This window comes from Castanea sativa, chromosome 1 (genome assembly GCF_040712315.1).
Source record: "Castanea sativa cultivar Marrone di Chiusa Pesio chromosome 1, ASM4071231v1".
Classification (NCBI taxonomy): domain Eukaryota; kingdom Viridiplantae; phylum Streptophyta; class Magnoliopsida; order Fagales; family Fagaceae; genus Castanea; species Castanea sativa.
Window position 1 is genome coordinate 48598930 of NC_134013.1, and position 20255 is coordinate 48619184.

The 20255-nt window shown below is 32.5% G+C and overlaps 1 protein-coding gene across 1 annotated transcript; it reads left to right on the plus strand.

Annotated features, from left to right (window-relative positions):
- The first annotated feature begins 5672 nt into the window (after nt 1-5672).
- LOC142622499 (cytokinin hydroxylase-like) lies at nt 5673-9613 on the plus strand. Its single transcript, XM_075795978.1, has 5 exons — nt 5673-6072; nt 6406-6632; nt 6792-7033; nt 7439-7817; nt 8999-9613. The coding sequence occupies exons 1-5, from the start codon at nt 5793-5795 to the stop codon at nt 9416-9418; spliced, it is 1548 nt and encodes a 515-aa protein (XP_075652093.1). The 5' UTR covers nt 5673-5792; the 3' UTR covers nt 9419-9613.
- Nucleotides 9614-20255: the final 10642 nt, after the last annotated feature.

The following is a 20255-nucleotide window of genomic DNA, read 5'->3' on the forward strand; positions in this document are numbered from 1 at the left end:
AGTTGTTGTTTGATCCAAAAAATTCCTGCTATTTGGTGCAATCATGTGGCAATTATAGTTTATCCACTTTGCGCAACAACTGTTTCTAAACCAAAATTTTATTATATAGTATAGCATATGATATAATCTTTAATTGAATTTAAATTTTACTCTAAATTTATACATTCTGTTAAAATATTGGCACATAATGTTTTCCTTAAATAGTAGAATCTATAGTTCCATATATAAACAAAATCATAATAAATCTTCATTAACGATTATCAAATTTCATATTTTGATAAAAAAAAATTAAAGACAAAATCATATTATATAAAACACTCTCATGAGTTATACGGATTATTGATTACATAATTATTAAATCTAAACAGTACATTAATCCAGTCTAGGAGTCAAGTCACAGGTTCAAACAATAAGTCATTAGTCAAATTGTAGAGTTAAATTAAAAAAAAATATATAAAAATAAGTTAAAATAAATATGTAAATTGAAAAAGGCATGTCTAAATTACAAACTAAAATCATTTCACAAGTAGCACTAGAAAACATAAAATAAAATAATGCCATAAAATTGTAACCATGTTTTTATTAAATAAAATCCTATCACATTACTTAAAATTATTTTAACAAAAGCATATCTCATACTCCAAAATCACATTTTATGCATATTGCATATCTCACTATATTTCTACCATTAATTACGAGAGATAAAACTTAAACCTCTATCTTCATTGAAATTCCCAACATCAACTTCACTATAAAATCCTTAGTTCTCATTACACTCCTCATTCAAATAATGGTACTGCAATGGACCTATAGTGGATTTTACGAGATTTTAGTGATTCATAGTCTAACTAAACAATCGAACCAACTTAATGTTAGGGGGATAAATACCTTGAGGAACTTCCTTAAATAATTAATATAACATATGGAGACACATTTGAACCCAAAAGGCCTAAGGCCAATGGGTATGTACTCAATAAAGTTATATTAACTACTCATTTTTTTCATCATTATTTAATGTAGGACTTCACTCACACATTTAACCCAACAGTCTCCCCCTCACGTGTGAGTTTCTACCTTTCTATGGGTTTCGAGACCTTTTTGTGAACCATGAACAAGTTCTACTTGCTCTCCCTTGCCTAATGGGCCTTTTCCTTTCACTTAGTGCATCATCCATGGACTTCCACGTGTCAACTTTGCATGCTTTTTTATTCTCAATAGGAACCACACACTTCATAGTTGGCTAGCACCATTGGCTATAATACTCTTTTGTTGGGCCTTTTCCAAGATCTTTTTGTGGGCTTTATGGGCACACTTGGTTCAATATACCGTCCTCGCTCCAATTGCAAAAGGGACCTGCACTGCCCTATTTGCGAAAGGGTTTTAAGTACACACACCATGTTCCCGATCCAACTAAGAAAGGAACCTCAATAACCTTGCCACATTTGCCCCGCACCACCATGGACTCTAATACCACTTGAATAATTAATATAACATGACACATTTGAACCCAAAAATGCCTAAGCTTAATGGGTATGTGCTTAATTATTTTTTATTAACTACTCATTCTTATTATTATTATTATTCAATGTGTGACTTCATTCACATGTGTAACCTAACTCTTATGTATCGGTTTACCAAGTTAATGGCCTACCTTAAGAAATTTGTCCTTTTTTAATAACTATGATTGACACATTAAAAATATATATATATATATATATATTGTTAAAAATCTTATAATATACATAGGGCATGTTCGGTATATTGAATAGAGATTACATTAAAATTGGTAAACTTTATTACTAGGAATAGAAAATATTGTAATGGAGTAACTAGTACTATTCATAAATTTGATTATTACATATGGAAAACTTCTAAAAGATGAGGTATAAGGAAAATTTATATTTTTGAAAATATATTAATTTTAAAACCTATTACATGCACTAAGGAATAGTTATTACAACTATTTTAAGGAGGAATAACTATTCGAATTTAGATCTTCTAGAGTTTCTAAGGTAATCTAGAGTTCCTAAGGTAATCTACTAGTTTCTCAAAAAAAAAAAAAAGGTAATCTATCATATAGAGTTCTCTTAATCTCAACCATTCATTTTAAAATAAATGGTTTAGATTATAACATGTCATTAAGAATCTTAAAATATATGTCATTTCAACTACAAAAATGGACACCTCAGATTTTTTAATTTTCAAAATTAAACAACTTAGATCTGAACCCCAATCACCATCATGGACAACTTAGATTTTTTTGTCTTCGGCGAAATTTTGCTGCCAAAACTACAGAACATTTGGCGGCACTTCTATTGAGGAGGCCTTTCTTTGAAGTGGGCCGAGCGGTCGTCGGGAGCTCGTGCTATGGTGAAGGATCTAGAAAATTTTGTTGCCTTCCCATAGCTGAAAGTAATATTTTTGTTTTAAAAATATAGGGGGTGTTTGGTAAGACATTTCAAACAACAGTTTTTAGTGTTTAAACAACACTACACGTATTTTCACATACTTTTTCACCTACATGTATTTCTAAAAAATACAAACAATGTTACTAGAACAGCATTACCAAACACCCCCATAGAATCCTTTTTTGTATGACCAGTAAAATCAAAGGGTCAAAGAGGGAAAATTATATTTCAAGAATTACTAGGGAAGATTGTCAAAAGGTACGTTGGAGAAAATGGATTTGATTGTCACTACTATAGAGAGTCTTTGACACCTATGCTTTTAACTTCTCTCCATATGTATTCTGAGGAAGATGTTGACATTGGTGAAATTAAGGTGTCGGCACATAAACGAAATTAGGGTTTAGATCTGAGTTCTTTAATTTTTTAAAAACTAAAATATACTCAAAATCTAAAGTGTCTATTTTAATAACTGAAGTGCCATTTATTTTAAGGTTTTTGTTAATGGATTAATAACATGGAATAATGTGAACCATTTATTTTGAAATAAAACGTTGAGATTAAGAGAACTCTGTATGCCCCTCAAAAAAAGAAAAAGAAAAAGAAGAAGAACTCAATGTGATAAAGTAACCTAAGAACTCTAGAAGATTTGAATTTTTTTTTTTTGTTGAGAAAATAGAAGATTTGAATCTTAATTATTACATATGAATTGTTTTTTAAGAAATAAAAATAAAAACTATTCAATTAAATGAGTTATTATAGCCTACCAAACAAACTTAGGGTGTGTTCGTTTGTGATGAAAATAGGGAGGATGAAAAATAGAGAGAGGAAAATAGGGTGGAAAATGCTGTTTTTCACTGTTTGGTTGGGAAGGAAAATATAAAAGAGAGAAAACTTGGGGGGAATTTTTCTCTCCCGTGCCCACATTTTTTTTCCTCCCAAATCGGGAGGAAAATCTGGGGAGAAAAGTGCTATAGTAGCACTTTTACAAAAATGCCTTCTTCTCACCTATCCCACTTGATGACTTTTGCCCACAACATCCTTATCACTTTACTCTTCTCATCTCCTTCACCAACGGGTCCAGGTTCTCTTCTCTCTCTCTTTTTTTTTTTTTCAACGTGACCTGATCTTTTTTTTTTTTTTTTTTTTCAATGTGACCTGATTTTGTAACCAGCAGATTTTGTAACCACCTTTTTACTGGTTACAAAATCTTTTGCCCAATTAAATTTATATGTACACTATTATAATTTTTTACATTATAACAATAAAAATAAAAATATAAATTTATATATATGATGTGGTAAATTTTATATTATTCAATGAGTACAAATAAATCTATTTCTTACGTATTATGTAACAAGGGTATTGTAAGTGCACAATTGTACCCGAACCCAAAAACGAATGTTGGGCTCAAGCCCAATGAGCCTTATACAATAAAATTTGTAGAGTATGAGTTTGAAATCTAGGTTCGGGATGTTGGAAGTTCGACTAACAGGTTGGAATGTTACAATTCGTACAAATGATGAATGAATATAACAAATAGATCTCCTCGGACGTAAGCCGATGATGGTTTGTATAAATATTCTCTTTCTAGGTTAAACTTTACAATCCTTAGTTCCTATTTTTGTTTAGCAGAAGAAAAATGCCCATCCCTTTCTCTCTCTCTCTCTTGCCTCCTTATATGCTTCTCCTACACTGGCTCCTCCACGTGTCATACAAATCTTTCCCTTAGATACTTGTCCCATCCGCCACCTTTTTAAAGTCTTCGAACCATAGCCAGAGAGCTGAATTCTACTGTTCAGGGGCCATTTTCCCATTAATGCGGCTAGTTGGTAGATGCAGGATCTTTAATGTGGAGGTCCCAGCCTTTTCCTTAGATATTTATCTTATATCCTCGCATCTTAGAGGGTGCTTGGATCACCCTCTTACCCATCAGTTTTTCCAAGATTCTGTCTATAACCTTCTTGGCAAATCCTAGGGTCTTTGGCGGACCTGTCTGAGGAGGCCTTCATCCTCGGACAACTCCTCGGACCCCTGCAGTATAGGCTGACTCGTGGGCTTAGGGGCCCAATGACAAAAACAAACTTGTACCAATTGATCAAGCCTAAAGCCCATTTGTTTATTTAAAAACTCTTACCCCCCACAGGTATACTAGTCAATTTATATAAATTATATTTTCCATCATTCCCTTTTTCTCTCTAACCAAACAAAAGAGTTTTCCACCCTCCTACTTTTCCACCCCTCTAACCAAACACACAAGAGAGAAAACTAAATATTTTCTATTCTCCCACAATTTTCCATCCTCCCACTTTTCCACTCCTCTAACCGAACGGACTCTTATGTAACGTTGCCAAATGGCATAACAATTTATGATGGGAATCCTTATTTAGTTACCTGCCAAAACAAGGTGGATTTTACTTTCCAAAGCAAAATAAATAGGCAACCTACCAAGATCTGTATTAATCCAGCCCCTTAATTGACACTTCACACGATTTTTCATCCTCCCACTTTTCTACTCTTCTAACTGCACGGACCCTTACAGTAACGTTGCCAAATGACATAACAATTTATGATGGGAATCCTTATTTAGTTACTTGCCAAAACAAGGTGGATTTTACTTTCCAAAACAAAATAAATAAGCAACCTACCAAGATCTGCATTAATCCAGCCCCTTAATTAAGAAAATTATTAGGTACTTCTAAAGTACCGTAAATGCGCACTCTCCCTCTCACATGAATAGTGAGTCCCACCATGAATTTAATTAATGAGACCCACCATTCATATGAGAAAGAGAAGTACGCATTTATGATATTTTGAAAGTACACAATAATTTCTCCCTTAATTGACACTCCACGCATTGTGTACTCTTAAAGGGTAAAATTTTGAGAACCAATTCTGGATGTCAGATCATTCTAAAAAGAAAAGTCTGGATGTCAGATTAATTTAAAAGAATATAATTTTTATTATTATTTATAACTCAAATGGTTGAATAATATTATCTTTTATGATGCTCTGCTCTATAGTATGTATTTTGTTTTTTGATTGATGCTCTATAGTATGTATTAATTAGTCTTCTACCGATTTTGGGAAGATAAGTATTATGAAATTTAAAATTTTGTTTCTTCCAACATAATTTAATAGGACCATAAAACTTAGAAAATTCCGTACTATAATAAATAAAATAAAAATAAATTAATGCTGGTTCTGTCTATTAGCTTTATAAATTAGCCTTCTAGTTCTCGGTTCACTAACCCAAACAACCCCCGGTTTTGCTCTCTAGCTCTCTCTCTCTCTCTCTCTCTCTGCAGCAGGACTCTGTGAGATACTATTACTATCTAATTAGGTAGACTGATTTGATACTGCAAGCTTTTGTCTTTGATTACCACCATGGCCATGGTGCTGCTCACAACTCTCTTGGCCATATTCCTATCGTTGTTCATTAAAATTGCGTATGACACTCTCTCATGCTACTTTCTAAACCCAAGACGCATCAAAAAAATCATGGAGAAGCAAGGAGTGCGTGGCCCCAAACGTCGGCCTCTCATAGGCAACGTCTTGGACATGGCCTCCTTTGTAGCCAAAACTACCTCCCATGACATGAACTCCATCAACCATGACATCGTGGGTCGCCTTTTACCACATTACGTCGCGTGGTCCAAACAATATGGTATTGCTAGCTAGCTACTTTCATTTTCCCCTCATAAAACTTTGCATATATATATATATATATATTTATAGTTTGTACTTAACCATCTGAGCTCTAATCGCGATGGTACTTTGGGGTTCACATCCTCTATGGAAGAGGAAAGGAAAGTACTCTTTCTGTAAGAGTCAATAATTTTTTCTCTCTCCACGTGGGTATGTTTGGCTTCAACATCCTATGAACACTAGTCCCGATGTATATATATATATATATGTATGTGTGTATCTTCTTTTTATTGTTATTTTTTAATGAAAACTTGTTCATCTTTTCCTCATACTAGCTTGTTTGCAATATTAGGAAAGAGATTTATATTTTGGAATGGGGTGGAGCCAAGGATGTGCCTGACAGAGACTGAGTTAATAAAAGAGTTATTGTCCAAGTACAGCACCATGTCCGGTAGGTCATGGCAGCAACAACAAGGATCCAAACATTTCATTGGGAGAGGTGTATTAATGGCTAACGGCAAAGATTGGTATCATCAGCGTCACATCGTTGCTCCGGCCTTCATGGGAGACAGGCTCAAGGTATAATAATATATGATAAGATTGAAAATTGTTCTCAATGATATTGCAATATTGCCACAACCCCACTTTTCACTTCAAAAATCAAATCATTTTATTTTATTTTTAAATGTTCGAATAAAGAATGTGACAAATTGATGGTTGGTTTTCATTTTTCTGAAGAGTTATGCGGGGTACATGGTGAAATGCACTGAGGAATTAGTCCAATCACTACAAAATGCTGTAGAATCAAGCCAAACAGAGGTGGAAATTGGTGAATACATGACTAGACTCACTGCAGATATAATATCTAGAACTGAGTTTGATACTAGCTATGAGAAAGGAAAACAAATATTCCACCTTTTGACAGATTTGCAACGGCGTTGTGCCCAAGCAACTCGCAACTTATACCTTCCCGGAAGTAGGTAAGTTACATATATAGATATATAGTCATGCGCACATGTCTTTGATATCAATTCCATGTTTTTTTTTTTTTAAAATTTTTTTTTTTACCTTAGACGATTCTACCTTTGATAGATAGGGGATATGTCTTTCACGTGATCTGATTTTCTTGTTTCTACTTTTGTAGATTCCATCTTTTTACTTTAAGCTTATGTAGTTTTTATTTTCTGTCTATTTCTTTTAAAAGAGTTATAATATCTGAGATATTTTTAAGGATTTTTCCATTAAACTGAACATCATCTATCACGTAATCATTATAAATGCGTCAGCAAAACCAACCCCTTAAAGAAAAAAAAAAAACAAAAAGTCATCTAGCATAGCATACAAAAATTCAAACTCCTTAATTTATTTATTATGATTTTTTTCAGGTATTTTCCTAGTAAATATAATAGAGAAATAAAATTATTGAAGATGGAGGTGGAGAGGTTATTGATGGAAATAATTCAAAGCCGAAAAGACTGTGTAGAGATTGGTCGGAGCAACTCATATGGGAATGATTTGCTGGGTATGCTCCTTAATGAGATGCAAAAAAATAAAGACAGTGGATTCAGCTTAAATTTACAGCTGATCATGGATGAATGCAAAACATTCTTCTTTGCTGGACATGAAACTACTGCCCTCTTACTCACATGGGCCATCATGTTACTAGCCAGCAACAATTCTTGGCAGGAAAAAGTTCGAGCTGAGGTGAAGGAGGTTTGCAATGGTGAAACTCCCTCTGTTGATCATCTTTCCAAGCTCACCTTGGTAAGCAAGAAATGATTTTTATTATTATGATAATGGGTGGAGTTCCAAGAAATTGAATTATGCTAGGATTACAATTATTTTTATATGTGAAGTGATAAATTTTGATTATAATAACATTACTTTCCCATAGTATCATCATTAATACTACTTTTATTATGTATTAATCAAAATAAAATATACATGAGATTGAGACAAAACATGTAAAATATACTCTTAAAAACATAAGGAAGTAGCGACAATTGGCAATTTGCCATTGCCCCTAAGGCCCTAATAAACAGTGCTTCCTATACATTAACCAAAAATAGCTATTTCACAAAAACAAATAGTACCTAACAGATCCTACTTCTAGCACTATTGCACTAGTAGCAAATAGCAATTAGCCAATTACTATTTTTTTTTAGTCATAAACTCGGGGATATTCACTTTTGATTTGTATGTAATGTCAACCATGGGTTTAACTTCTTAAAATAATCAAAATGGTATTGAAGAAGTCCAGAACCCTCCTTATGTGCCATCAGTTGGTAGCTATGTTTTTATAGTTGATTGTGAAAATGATGGTTTTTATTTTATTTTATTTTCTAATTTTTATCACACAGGTCCAGGTTTATGTAACTTTCTCTACCTTTTGGCTAACATCAAATTCAAGTCTTAGGTCTTCAATAGTAGTAAAAAATAAAAAATAAAAATGTGCGATGGACATAGCGCCGCTTTCCTTCCCCTAGTAAACTAAATCCAAAAAGGAAAACTGAGGACATTAGCTAGTGCACTCCATTACTTACTCCCCAGTCCCCACTTCAGAGTCTGAGTGGACAAACCTAATATAAAATTTTGAGAGTCAGAAATGATTCTTTTAGTGGCTTAGTTGGTATTGAAAGGAGACCAAAATAGGTCAAAGGATCTGGCATTGCCTTTGTAGGCAGAGTTTTAAAAGTTGTATTAGTGACATAACGTCATAAAATGTCTAATTTAATTTAATTTATTTAAAATTGTTACAAGTCAGAAGGAAGGATTTTCATTCCTAATTCTTCTCATAAAATAGATCCATCAATGCCATTGAACTAAATCCTATCTTTGAATCTATTTCTCAATTCTCATATTATCTGATTAGAAATATTCTTGCTTTCATTAAATGGTTTTTTTTTTTATAATCTTTACACAATTTTTAAAACTTGTCTTTGCAGTTGAATATGGTAATAAATGAAACTCTTAGACTCTATCCACCAGCTACAGTTCTACCTCGAATGGCATTAGAAGATCTGAAGCTAGGTGACCTGCATATCCCAAAGGGTCTATCAATATGGATTCCAGTGCTTGCAATTCATCATAACAAAGAATTATGGGGTGAAGATGCAAATGAGTTCAACCCAGAAAGGTTTGCTTCCAAGTCATTCACACCTGGCCGGTTCATTCCTTTTGCCTCAGGCCCCAGAAATTGTGTTGGCCAAGCTTTTGCCATGATGGAAGCTAAGATCATATTAGCCATGTTGATCTCGCGGTTTAGCTTCACTATTTCAGAGAATTATCGTCATGCTCCTATTACTGTTCTCACAATAAAGCCCAAGTATGGAGTTCAAGTATGTTTGAAGCCCATAAGCACTTGAAACATACTGATTTTGAAGTCATATAGAGAGCTTGTGTTTTGATGAGGGAGTTTGGAATGAGTGTTTTGATATAGATTTTAAATGTTGGAAGTCTTTTTCAATTTAACCACAGTTAGAGTTAATAGATTCAGTGAAGAAATATGCTATTGTAAGAATTACAAATGAAATGAAAGAACCATTATGATTTTGTTTTTAGTCATCTGGTGTTATATAATCCGAGGGCCATAAAGTTATTTAGGGGTCAAAACAAGCACTTAATTAAAGTTAGGGGCAGTTTAGACGTGCCTAAAGTCCCATTAAATAAATAAATAAATCAAAGAAGCCAAAACATAAGGTGATGGGTTAAAAGTGTTTCTTCTTTAGCTTGGATGCTCCCCAGACACTTATAATGGTAATGTGATTTTCTATCTTTTTCTTCAAATCAACTGATTTAACAAATGCTCAGCTTTTAACACTTAATAATAGAGAAAGGTAGGGCCAGTTTTTTTTTTTTTGAAACGGGTAAGGTGAAGTTGTTTTGTCCTAGGTCTGAACGTGCCAAATTGTGAGTAGTAATGCGTTACTTTCATATAAATTAACTATTTTTTTTTTCCATCACTCATAATTTACTATCTTAAAATTGTGCCAAAAAAACAAATTGTATTCTTACATTTTCTTTATATATTTTAGGTTCAAGTCTCACAGGGTGCTAACTCAGCCAGCCTATCAAACGCTAACAGCAATCTGGGATTCCGCTCCTCCCACTACTAATTTCTCTAATTTCTTTTTTGCTTCAACTTCCATGTTATTTATTTCTCCTCTCTGTCCCCGCCTAATATGCTTCCTACGAGATATTCCTACCTCACGCTCCTCAATTGGGTGTGTCATTAGCCACAACCCCCCACCCTCCCGCCGAAGACATTATAAGATCCTTATGGTAGATAAGTGACGTGGTCTACCATTCTACTAAAAAACTCCCACTTGTTTAAATTACCGAGTTAGAAAATTTTTTTAAACAGAAACTGATTACTGACTCAACAATTTTAAACAAATGAGAGTTTTTTAGTGGATATGGTGGACAAATGACGTGGTCCACCAGCGGACTGTATAATTTCTCCTCCCGCTGGCTTCCCCTTCAATTTTTTAAATTATTTTTAATAAGTACTTTGTACACTCATGACAAGATTTGATCATATGACATTTGTTTTATAATAATTACTCTTTACAAATAAACTAAAATACTAATTTGTTTTAGTGTAAGCAGGATTTGAGGTCATATCTTTTATTTTTTTAGTAAGAAATTTCATCAAGGTTTTTTTTAAAAAAAAAAATTCACCAATTGAGATAACTAGGACCTACTTTTAATTAAGAGTTATGTTAGGCAACTCCTAAATAATATTTATATGGAGTAGGTCTAAACTGTTGTCTTATTTTGTGGCCTAAAGATAATGTATTATTCTAATCTAGGCTCATTGAATTATCCTAGAAACTATATTTCTACTACCACTCTCTCTCTCTCTCTCTCTCTCTCTCTCTCTCTCTCTCTCTCTCTCTCTCTCTCTCTCTCTCTCTCTCTCTCTCTATATATATATATATATATATATCTGTGTGTGTGCACGCGCGCATATGCATATGGCAAAAATATAGTTTTGATCATTATATTTTGGAGTCACAGTTAATTTGGTTTTCAACTTGCACAATCAATTTTTGTTAATGAGTTGACAATAGAAACCAATTGATTGTACCAAAATTTAAGATTCAAATTAACAGTAATCCCAAATTGTAGGGATCAAAATGGTATTTTTACCTATATTTTTAAAATGTTTATTGTAACACAAAAATGCTAATATAACAGCCTTTATTATTATTTTTTAGAGTTTTTTATAAAACACCCTATTGAGTATGCCTAAAATTTTATTTAATTTTGTAGCTTAGTGATATCACAATCTAAAGCCTTTGTATTATTCTAATCAAGGTTTATTGTATTATCTATGAAATCATAATTCTACCTATGGACGTTACTTACTTCTAAGGTTAGCTCATGATTATATATATATATATATATGCATGTGTATGTGTGTGCATGCACACACTCATGAGAGAGAACGTACCCCCGGGCCCTGGCTCACCAATTTTCTAATTTGGCCAAAATTGTGTGAACAAAAATGGACATTCTACTATAAATATATATATTTTTCCCTAAATTGAGAGTTTACAATAGAGACATCACTTAGTTTAATTAAAGAAAAAATTAAAAAAAAAAACCCAAAATATATAAAATATTTATTGATATATTTGAATGTACATCATTTGAAAAATATATAGAATATTATATGGCTTTGATCTTAGATACAATCTAAGAAGAAGTACATTGCTTGGATTCTAGTTATAATCTAGAAATTGGAAGGTAAATGGAGAATCTTCAATCTACAAACCATTAATCCAAGTTCGGAGGTTATGGTACAAGATAAGAATGTGTTAGGCACCCACTTTACTCAGTGAAATTGGTCTTTTAGATTATAGTGGCCAATAGTTATATTTTATCGTCCAAATAACATATCATAACATTCTAGAGAATATCATCCAGAATTTAAATAAGCATTCATATGAGCATGGTGAAAAACCTTAATTAAAACGTACAATCACATTTGAACAAATTGGAAATTGAATCATGGTGATTATGTGTGTGTGAGGTCAAAATCCTAATTTAAACATGTGATTTCACTATTATAAATCAAAGGCATGGCAACATGTTTACTATTAGATGAAACCCCTAATTCTAAACATATGACCACATTATTTGAATTAAAAGCATGGAAACATGTTTATTACCAAAATAAATAACATCCTAGTTAGGATTAGCATGCTAGCATAAAAGAACATGGGAAGAATATTCAAGAAATTAAAGCATAGATATTCAACAATATTTAATATAAAATCATACTTGAATCTAAATTGCTAGGATTTAATTAAAAGAGAGGTTTGAGAGACTATACTACTTGCATGCATTAGTACCCCAAAAGAGGAGGAGACTCCTCTTAGAGGTTGTTAAGGAATGAGACAACAATGTGAAGGTTTGTAAACTCAATAACAATAGGATTTGATGTTTATCCCAAGAGGGTACCTTACTTTGTTTCTTCCTCTAAAATCCTAAAAATAACGGAGGTACTCCAGGAGAATTTTTAGAGGAGTGGGGCAACAAGTTGAAGTTGTAAACTCAAGACAAAAGGACTAATGCCTACCCTTTAATTGATTTGACGACAAGAGGACCAAAACACCAAAGGCACCTTTCTTATTACGTCCTCTAGATCTCTAGGGGATTTGAAATGGTGTTGGAGGAGTCCATTTATATTGAATGTTAGAGGATTTTAGAATAAGATTCTATCGATGTGGGACTTGAAATTTTTTGAATTTGGACTAAATTTCGAAGTTATGAAGGTTTGACTTGAGAGAAGCAAGCGAAAGACAGAAAAGTAACAAACTTTTTCTTTTTTTTAAATAGTTTTAACCTATGGCATCCACCCCTGATAATAGCTCTTATTATCAGACCTAGACACTAATCGGTTTATGGTGTAGGCAGAGATTGAACTCCAAATCTCTTATTCCACCATTAGAGACTTTACCAGTTGAGTTAATTGAAACCCATAGAAAAAAAAAAGTAACAAAATTGAGTGATAGTTGGACCATCTGTCGATTGACAAATGGGCCCAGTGACAACTTAACTACTTGCTTTTTAACACGAATTTTTCATTAAATGCATTTGTTCCGCCAAATCTCAACCATATCAGCCCCTCCTTGGACCTTAAGTTTAGCCAATTAACTCCTAACTTCCTTAATTCAATCCATTAATAATTAAACTAGTGTATAACCCGTACATATGCATAAGTATATTTAAAAATAATCACAATTATACATATATATAAGTTCAAATTATTCTCGGTGTATGAGTTGCAACTTACAACTTTTCTAAGCCATGAATTTCTAAAATATGTAATGATTTCTCATTATATATATATATATGATCTAGAATTTAATTAGATTTGAATTCATTGGTTTTTGCACCTAATAATTCACTTGTCAAATTTTTTTATATAAAATCTAGATACACGTGGCATGAAATTGAATAGCAATTGCAATTTAATTTAGAATATAATTAAATTTAGACTCTTCGATTTTTGCACATAGTAATTCACTTGACAAAAAAAATTTAAAAATTAGATGGGTCACTTGGCGCCAAACTGGATTTCAATTTAGAATTTAATTGGATTTTCTCTTAGTTTTGGCTTTAAATAAATAAATAAATATATATATTAATCCATAATTTAGGAATTAATTAATGCTTTATTCCCTAGATTGAATTTGACTCATGTAACTCCACAATAAATCATATCCTCAATCAATAGTGTTACGACAAGCCACTGAATTTAAATTGGACCAATTAAAAGCAAGTGTTTGTAATCATGTGTGACTGAGACTCAATTCATGATATCTTTCAATCTAGTGGTTCAATTGAGGCCCATGACTTGTTATTTTGATTGTTTTGACTTCAAGTTTTATTTAATGGAATACATTTGGAAATCAAACAGTCAAAATTACAATCTTACCTTTAGGACGTGAAATGACTATTATGTCCTTAGATGAGGTTAAATGTAAGTTTCAAAATGAGGTGTCTATAATGCGGGTAAAGATCAAGTTACACTTGGTGTAAGCCATATTATACCACTTGGTAAAACCAAGCCACATTAATTCATTACATTCTCTCTTAAAATTTTTTTTTTTCAAATTTTAATATAGAATTCCGTATTTTTTTAACCTTTTAAAATTACATAAAAAATTAGGGAAACAAGAATATTATAGCATAGTAAAAATAATTTTAATTTTTTTTTAAAAAAATTATAACGATTTTTTCTCATGGTTGATCTAATCGAATTAATAGGTGACAAGGCAACAAAATCATTAACTAGTCAAAGAAAGCCAAGTACTTATCATTTTGCCTCATGACAAATATTATATGTGAATGGCATTGGGATAGTGCAGTCTAGTTAGAGCATTCACAATAGTGAATGTTATCCTATTCTATTTTACCATCTTAAAAAGCTATTTTATCAATTATACCATACCATTTTACAATACTCTCAACATCTCAATTTTTATTTTACAATATAATACATTAAAATAATATATCTACACAATAAAATAATATATTTCAAAACATAAATAAAAGCCAGAAATGAGGCACGGAGAGAGAGACAGAGATTGAGATGTGAGATAGAGAGTGGGAGGAGAGAGGATTGAATAAAAAAATATTATTTCCTCTTACAATTGTGCTACAATACTATCACAAATTTGTGATGGTACTGTAGCACAATTCTAAATTTTTTTAGGATACAAGATAGGTACAAGACTTGATGTTGGCTGTTTTCTTTTTGCTTTGAATTGTAAATTCCTCAACATATACCATTTACCTTGTCCACTGTGAATGCCCTTAGGAACCGCAAAACCAATCAAGCACGGGTCGCCTGGTGGAGCATTTTGAGTAAATTGGGACAGGACAGAAGCAATAAAGAATAGTGTTCTATCACAAAGCAATTAACTTGCATATTTTTGTGGAACATTATGGACAGTGGTTTTAATCGTACCAACTGAGTTGCACTCAGTTGCATTGTTCAATGACTACAGATTAAAAAACAAAAATTAAAAAAACTAAATTAAAAAAACTAAATAAACTGCAGTCCAAGACGAGTATTTTGAAGAGTAATTAATTTGGCTAGCATTCTATCTAATTCATATTTATAAGTTAATTCTTTTCTCTTTAACTGAAGTTTTTTTCTTTTTCAAAACGAGCCAATCAATTTTACTAATTCTAAATCTAGAACAAAATTTTAGCAAAGACCCTTTAAAACTATGATAGTTTGGATAATATCTCTCCATGCACTAAGTGCATGACAGTATGGGGGGATCAGTTTAGGTCCCAATGAGTTGAGGAGGAGTATACTTAGTAACTATATATTTATAAACCAGTTCCAAACTATGATCGAGAAACTCTCGTTCATATAGTTTAAAGTTAAAAGATCTCAATATCATTATTAGTGTCAAACCTATATGATCTATACCAAATGAGATTTTATGAGTTTGATATTTTTTTTTTAGAGAATTTTAACCTATGGCATCCGCTTCTGATGAGCCATCTTTATCATCAAATCAAGACATCAATCAGTTTTTAGTGTAGGCGGGGATTGAATCTCAGATCTCTTATTCAACCATTAGAGACTTTACTAGTTGAGCTAACTGGAAGTCTGGAACCCACTATGAGTTTGATACTTCAATTAGAAAACTTCTTGATAAAAAATATTGACAAAAGAGATGAATGTTCCTCACTTTTGTCCCACTTTTTTATGGTAAGAAAGCATAGGGAATCAAAAGAGGAAAAGTGCATATATATATATATATATATATATATATATATATATATATATATATATATCAACTGTAAGGTTCTTAATAAACAATCAGATGGTTCGATTTGAGAATCAGGCATACCATCGCGACCATTAGAATCTCAAGATCATTTTATGATATGAAATGAATGATTTAATGCGTGTAATGCAACAATAATATTTGGGTATTTGAAATGGTCATTTTAGTCATCTTTCAAAACTAAATTATTGGTGCAAAATCGAGTGTCTACAACAAAGATATACATGAACAGTCCCAAAACTACAAATTTTTTTTTTTAACATTAAAATTTAATCTTTAGGCATAGAATAGCATAACAATTTTGTTTTTTTAATTTAGGATTGATAGTAGCATAACAGCTAAGAACAAGCAATAACATGTAATTTTGTGATAGTCTATATCTTTTATGAGGATTATCAAGGTTCAAATGTCCCTTCCCTTATTTGTTGTAACCATCTCATCATCAAATAGCAACAACGCGTTAAGAAGGGAAAAGTTACCGATATTACTCTCCTTCTTTCCGTTTTAAGTCACTATCACTTGATTCAAAAAGGAAAAGAAAAGCACTTCTATATCTGCACCCATGAGCCGTGAAGTAAAAAGCCAATTAAGCAAAAGTCCTCCAAAGCCAAAAGCTAAATGTGCTACACATGATAATAATTTAGGTATGAAAAAAAGATATCTACAATTTCCATTGAATGTAGAAAAAGAAAAAGGTGAAAATCATATTGGACATTGCTTTCACAAATGTGAACATACGTTCCAGCAGGGTGAGAATACTTGGTTACAATCTTCTTGATGGAGACCCTTTTCCTACCATGCCACTCACAAGGATTTTAACTTACACACATTAGCAAACGATCTAAAGTCAACGGGGTAGAAAGCCAAATCCAAATCGAACCCAAAGTGCCAATTGTGGAATTTTTTAGACTGATTTGGGAAAGTTGAGGCAGAGTTGACTTGGCAGAAATATATCATCTCTGATGTGTTTTTAATTGCGCCATATGCATCTATACTTGTCTACCACGACTTGCATGCATATCATGGACAAGCATCTAAGTTACTTCTTAACCAACCATGTAACTATATATACATAATCATGGTGGGATGGCCCTTTAAAGACAAAATGGAAGTCATATCAAAATATATGCCCCCATAAAATAAAACAAATCAATCATTAGAATATAAATAGGTCAAATGTGTCAAACATTAACAATTTATTTATAGCTTTTGTCATGTCAAACCAATTTGTATTGGCAAAAGGGAAACTTAAAAATTATAAAAATAAATAAAACAAATCCATGTTTCTTAATTTGGGGATGATATCTTGATTTATTTTTTAAGAACGGGGTGATATATAGATTTGAAGTATTTTTTCTTCTATGATAGATTTTAAGTATCTGTTTACGCACAAAAATGAATAAAAATGAAAATGGACAAAATTTAGATACAGTATCTTAGGTGTTGTTATTTCGGTCTCATTTTAAGATTCAGCTATGTGGCTACATAACTAATGATAGGCCAAGAATGTATTGACCCATTTGGTAATATTAATCAATTAATTAGCCAAGTTAATTAATTAGATTCAATTACATGCAATAAGCGTGGTAGCACAAACAAATCACCAACTAAAGTAAATGCAGCGGAAAAATAAGTTTGACACAAGTGATTTGTTTACGAATAGGAAAAATCACTGAGGCAAAACCCCACCGAGTGAATGTAAGGTCACCACTCCCGAGAATTCACTATTATCAAAACAAGCGGTTACAAGTAAAAGAATCCAAGTACCTTATACCAACCTACAGTTGAACCCTTACCCCAATACACAATTGGACTTGTAATGTAGTGACAATCTCTCCTTTCAATGCACGGCTCCAAGTACGTGACTAACCAATTTGATGCACGGATCCCAGTATGCAACTTACTCCTTTACACAAATCCAAGTACGTGACTAACACACCAACTTGAGAAAGATGTTGGCTGCAAAGTTCTTCAATTCATCCAAACGATGAAGATCAACAAGCTCCTTAGTTACAAAACCTTTAGAGCAAAGAAGCAGTAACTTCTTCAATTAAAAGATGAACTAGGTCAACTTTTGTCTCTATTCACTCAATGCTCTGATTCCTTATGCAACTGCTTCGTGACGGTCTTTAAAATAATCCTTATATATGTCTAGGATTGTGAGGAAAGAAATCCTACACAAATTCACTTGGACATGCGCGAAAACAGATCTGAAAATTTGAGTTTCGTAATTCTCGATAAATACTGTTTCTGTCTAGCTGCTGTCAAGCATACACATTAAACCTCGATAGATATTATCTGTTGAGATATCTGTCGAGTTTTAATGAACAACAATTTCTTCACTTGTTTCTTGGACAGTTTTGCATGGCTTCAATATTAGACTTGAATTCTTATTCGTTGAAGTATTAAACTCATCTTAGATCTACCCAAATACACTTTCATCCTATAAGAAAAAATCCACAAAGAAAAATTTTAAGAGGAGAAATTTAAGGAACAACATTTAAATATTGTACCTAAATCTTGTCCCATGAAAATTTGCCAAGTCGCAAGGGAACAAATTTTATGCGTTGGTATCTGTAAACCATATTGAAATAGGTTGCCGAATTCCACACGTGCAACAAATATTTTGTATTAGTAGCACACAATTCAATAAACTACTATGTTTTTTATTAAATGGAACAAGCATATGGGGAGTTTTAGTATATAACACCAACTCGTTGTTTTTTCTTTTTTGGATGAGTGATTCGAGTCTTTCATTTCATTTTTCTTTTATTTGCGTTAAAGGTTTACTTTTACAAATTAGATCAGACATAAAATCAAAGAAGAGAGTCATTCTTCGTTTATTTGTTTGATTAGTGGTCAAATCAATGACATTATAAATAAATTAATTAATAATACAAAAAACATAATAATTTTTTTATCTCTAATAATAATAATTTTTTTTAAATATCCACACATATTTCTACTCTTTAGTATTTTATTTTACTCTTTTAACTATAATACCAATTACATGATGAAAATTAGAAAATATTTTAGCGAGAAATACATTAAAAGCAATTAGAAAAGAATACACTATTAAAACTAGAAATACAAAAACTTCAGACTTAGTGCATAAAAGCCCTAGCATGACACAAGTGTCACCCTCGACATTATTCATGAACTCATTGTGCATGAGGTAGAAATATTTTAGTGACTCAACAATCACCACAACGTTACATTAACAACTGATGTAGAACAGATAGCTCATGCTTTAATGGATTAGAGAGTGTCAGAAGTCAACTCGCAAGAAATTTAGGAAGTAAGGATCATCAGCGTAACAACAATGGAATTGCACGAAATTTGGTAATATGAAGGAAAACAACACTAGGAACAAAATTCATAATCGTATTGACAATGGCAATGCCACTTTTTAGATAAATTCCTTCATTTAGGTATCAAAATCCTCATTTTTGCCATTTTTAGTAATTTTCATTTCCATTATAACTTTTAAATTAAAAGTCCAAATAAGGTCTCGGTTATTTTGAGACATCTCCCGGAGACAATAGGATTTGGTTTTGTAGTTATCCCAATTTTGCAATTCTTAGTAATTTTTCCTATCTTGCCACCTAATTACGTGATTAGTGAGAATTATGAAATTTATGGCATTTTTCTAGCTGCCCTAGGGAAATTCAATTTTCAGATTTGAAAAAATACAGAATTTTGTCTCTCGTTTCTAGTAGATTCCAAACCCTATCACCTTATGAATTGAAGGAACCCTTGTGGATTCGAGATTATTTTCTTGAAGTAGACATGTTTAGCTTCTTGTGGTTTCCGGCCGCTCGAATTTGTATTAGAACCTTAACCTTATCCAGGCTTAATAGCAAACGAACTTGACTAACCATTCCAATGATGACGAAGTTAAAAACTCAATCCTCACGGCTAAGTTCCACCATTTCTATGAGGGGAACCAGCAAGTATTGTGCAATCTACAGCAAGTAATCGTTGTCCTACTTGCAAGGAACCCTAACCATGATGGCAATGGTCAATGCAATAACACTGTGACCCCCCCACTCGTGGCTCTAACCATCGGAATTGGCCCTCCAATCTATGATGAAGACAATAGAGAAGAAGATGACTATGCCGAAGATGTTCTTGGAAGACGTCGTGGTCTTATTAGGGATTGTGCTCTTGATAATCTAGAGTAGAGATATTATTGTATGAAGATGGAGCTACCATCTTTCAATGGTGATATTTCAATAGAAGATTTTTTGGATTAGGTAACCTAAATAGAGTGATTCTTCACATACATGGAGATTCCAAAAACATAAGTAGGTGAAACTACTAGCTTAAAAGCTGAAGAGAGCAGCATCAGCCTAGTGGGATCACTTGCAACTAAGTCGCA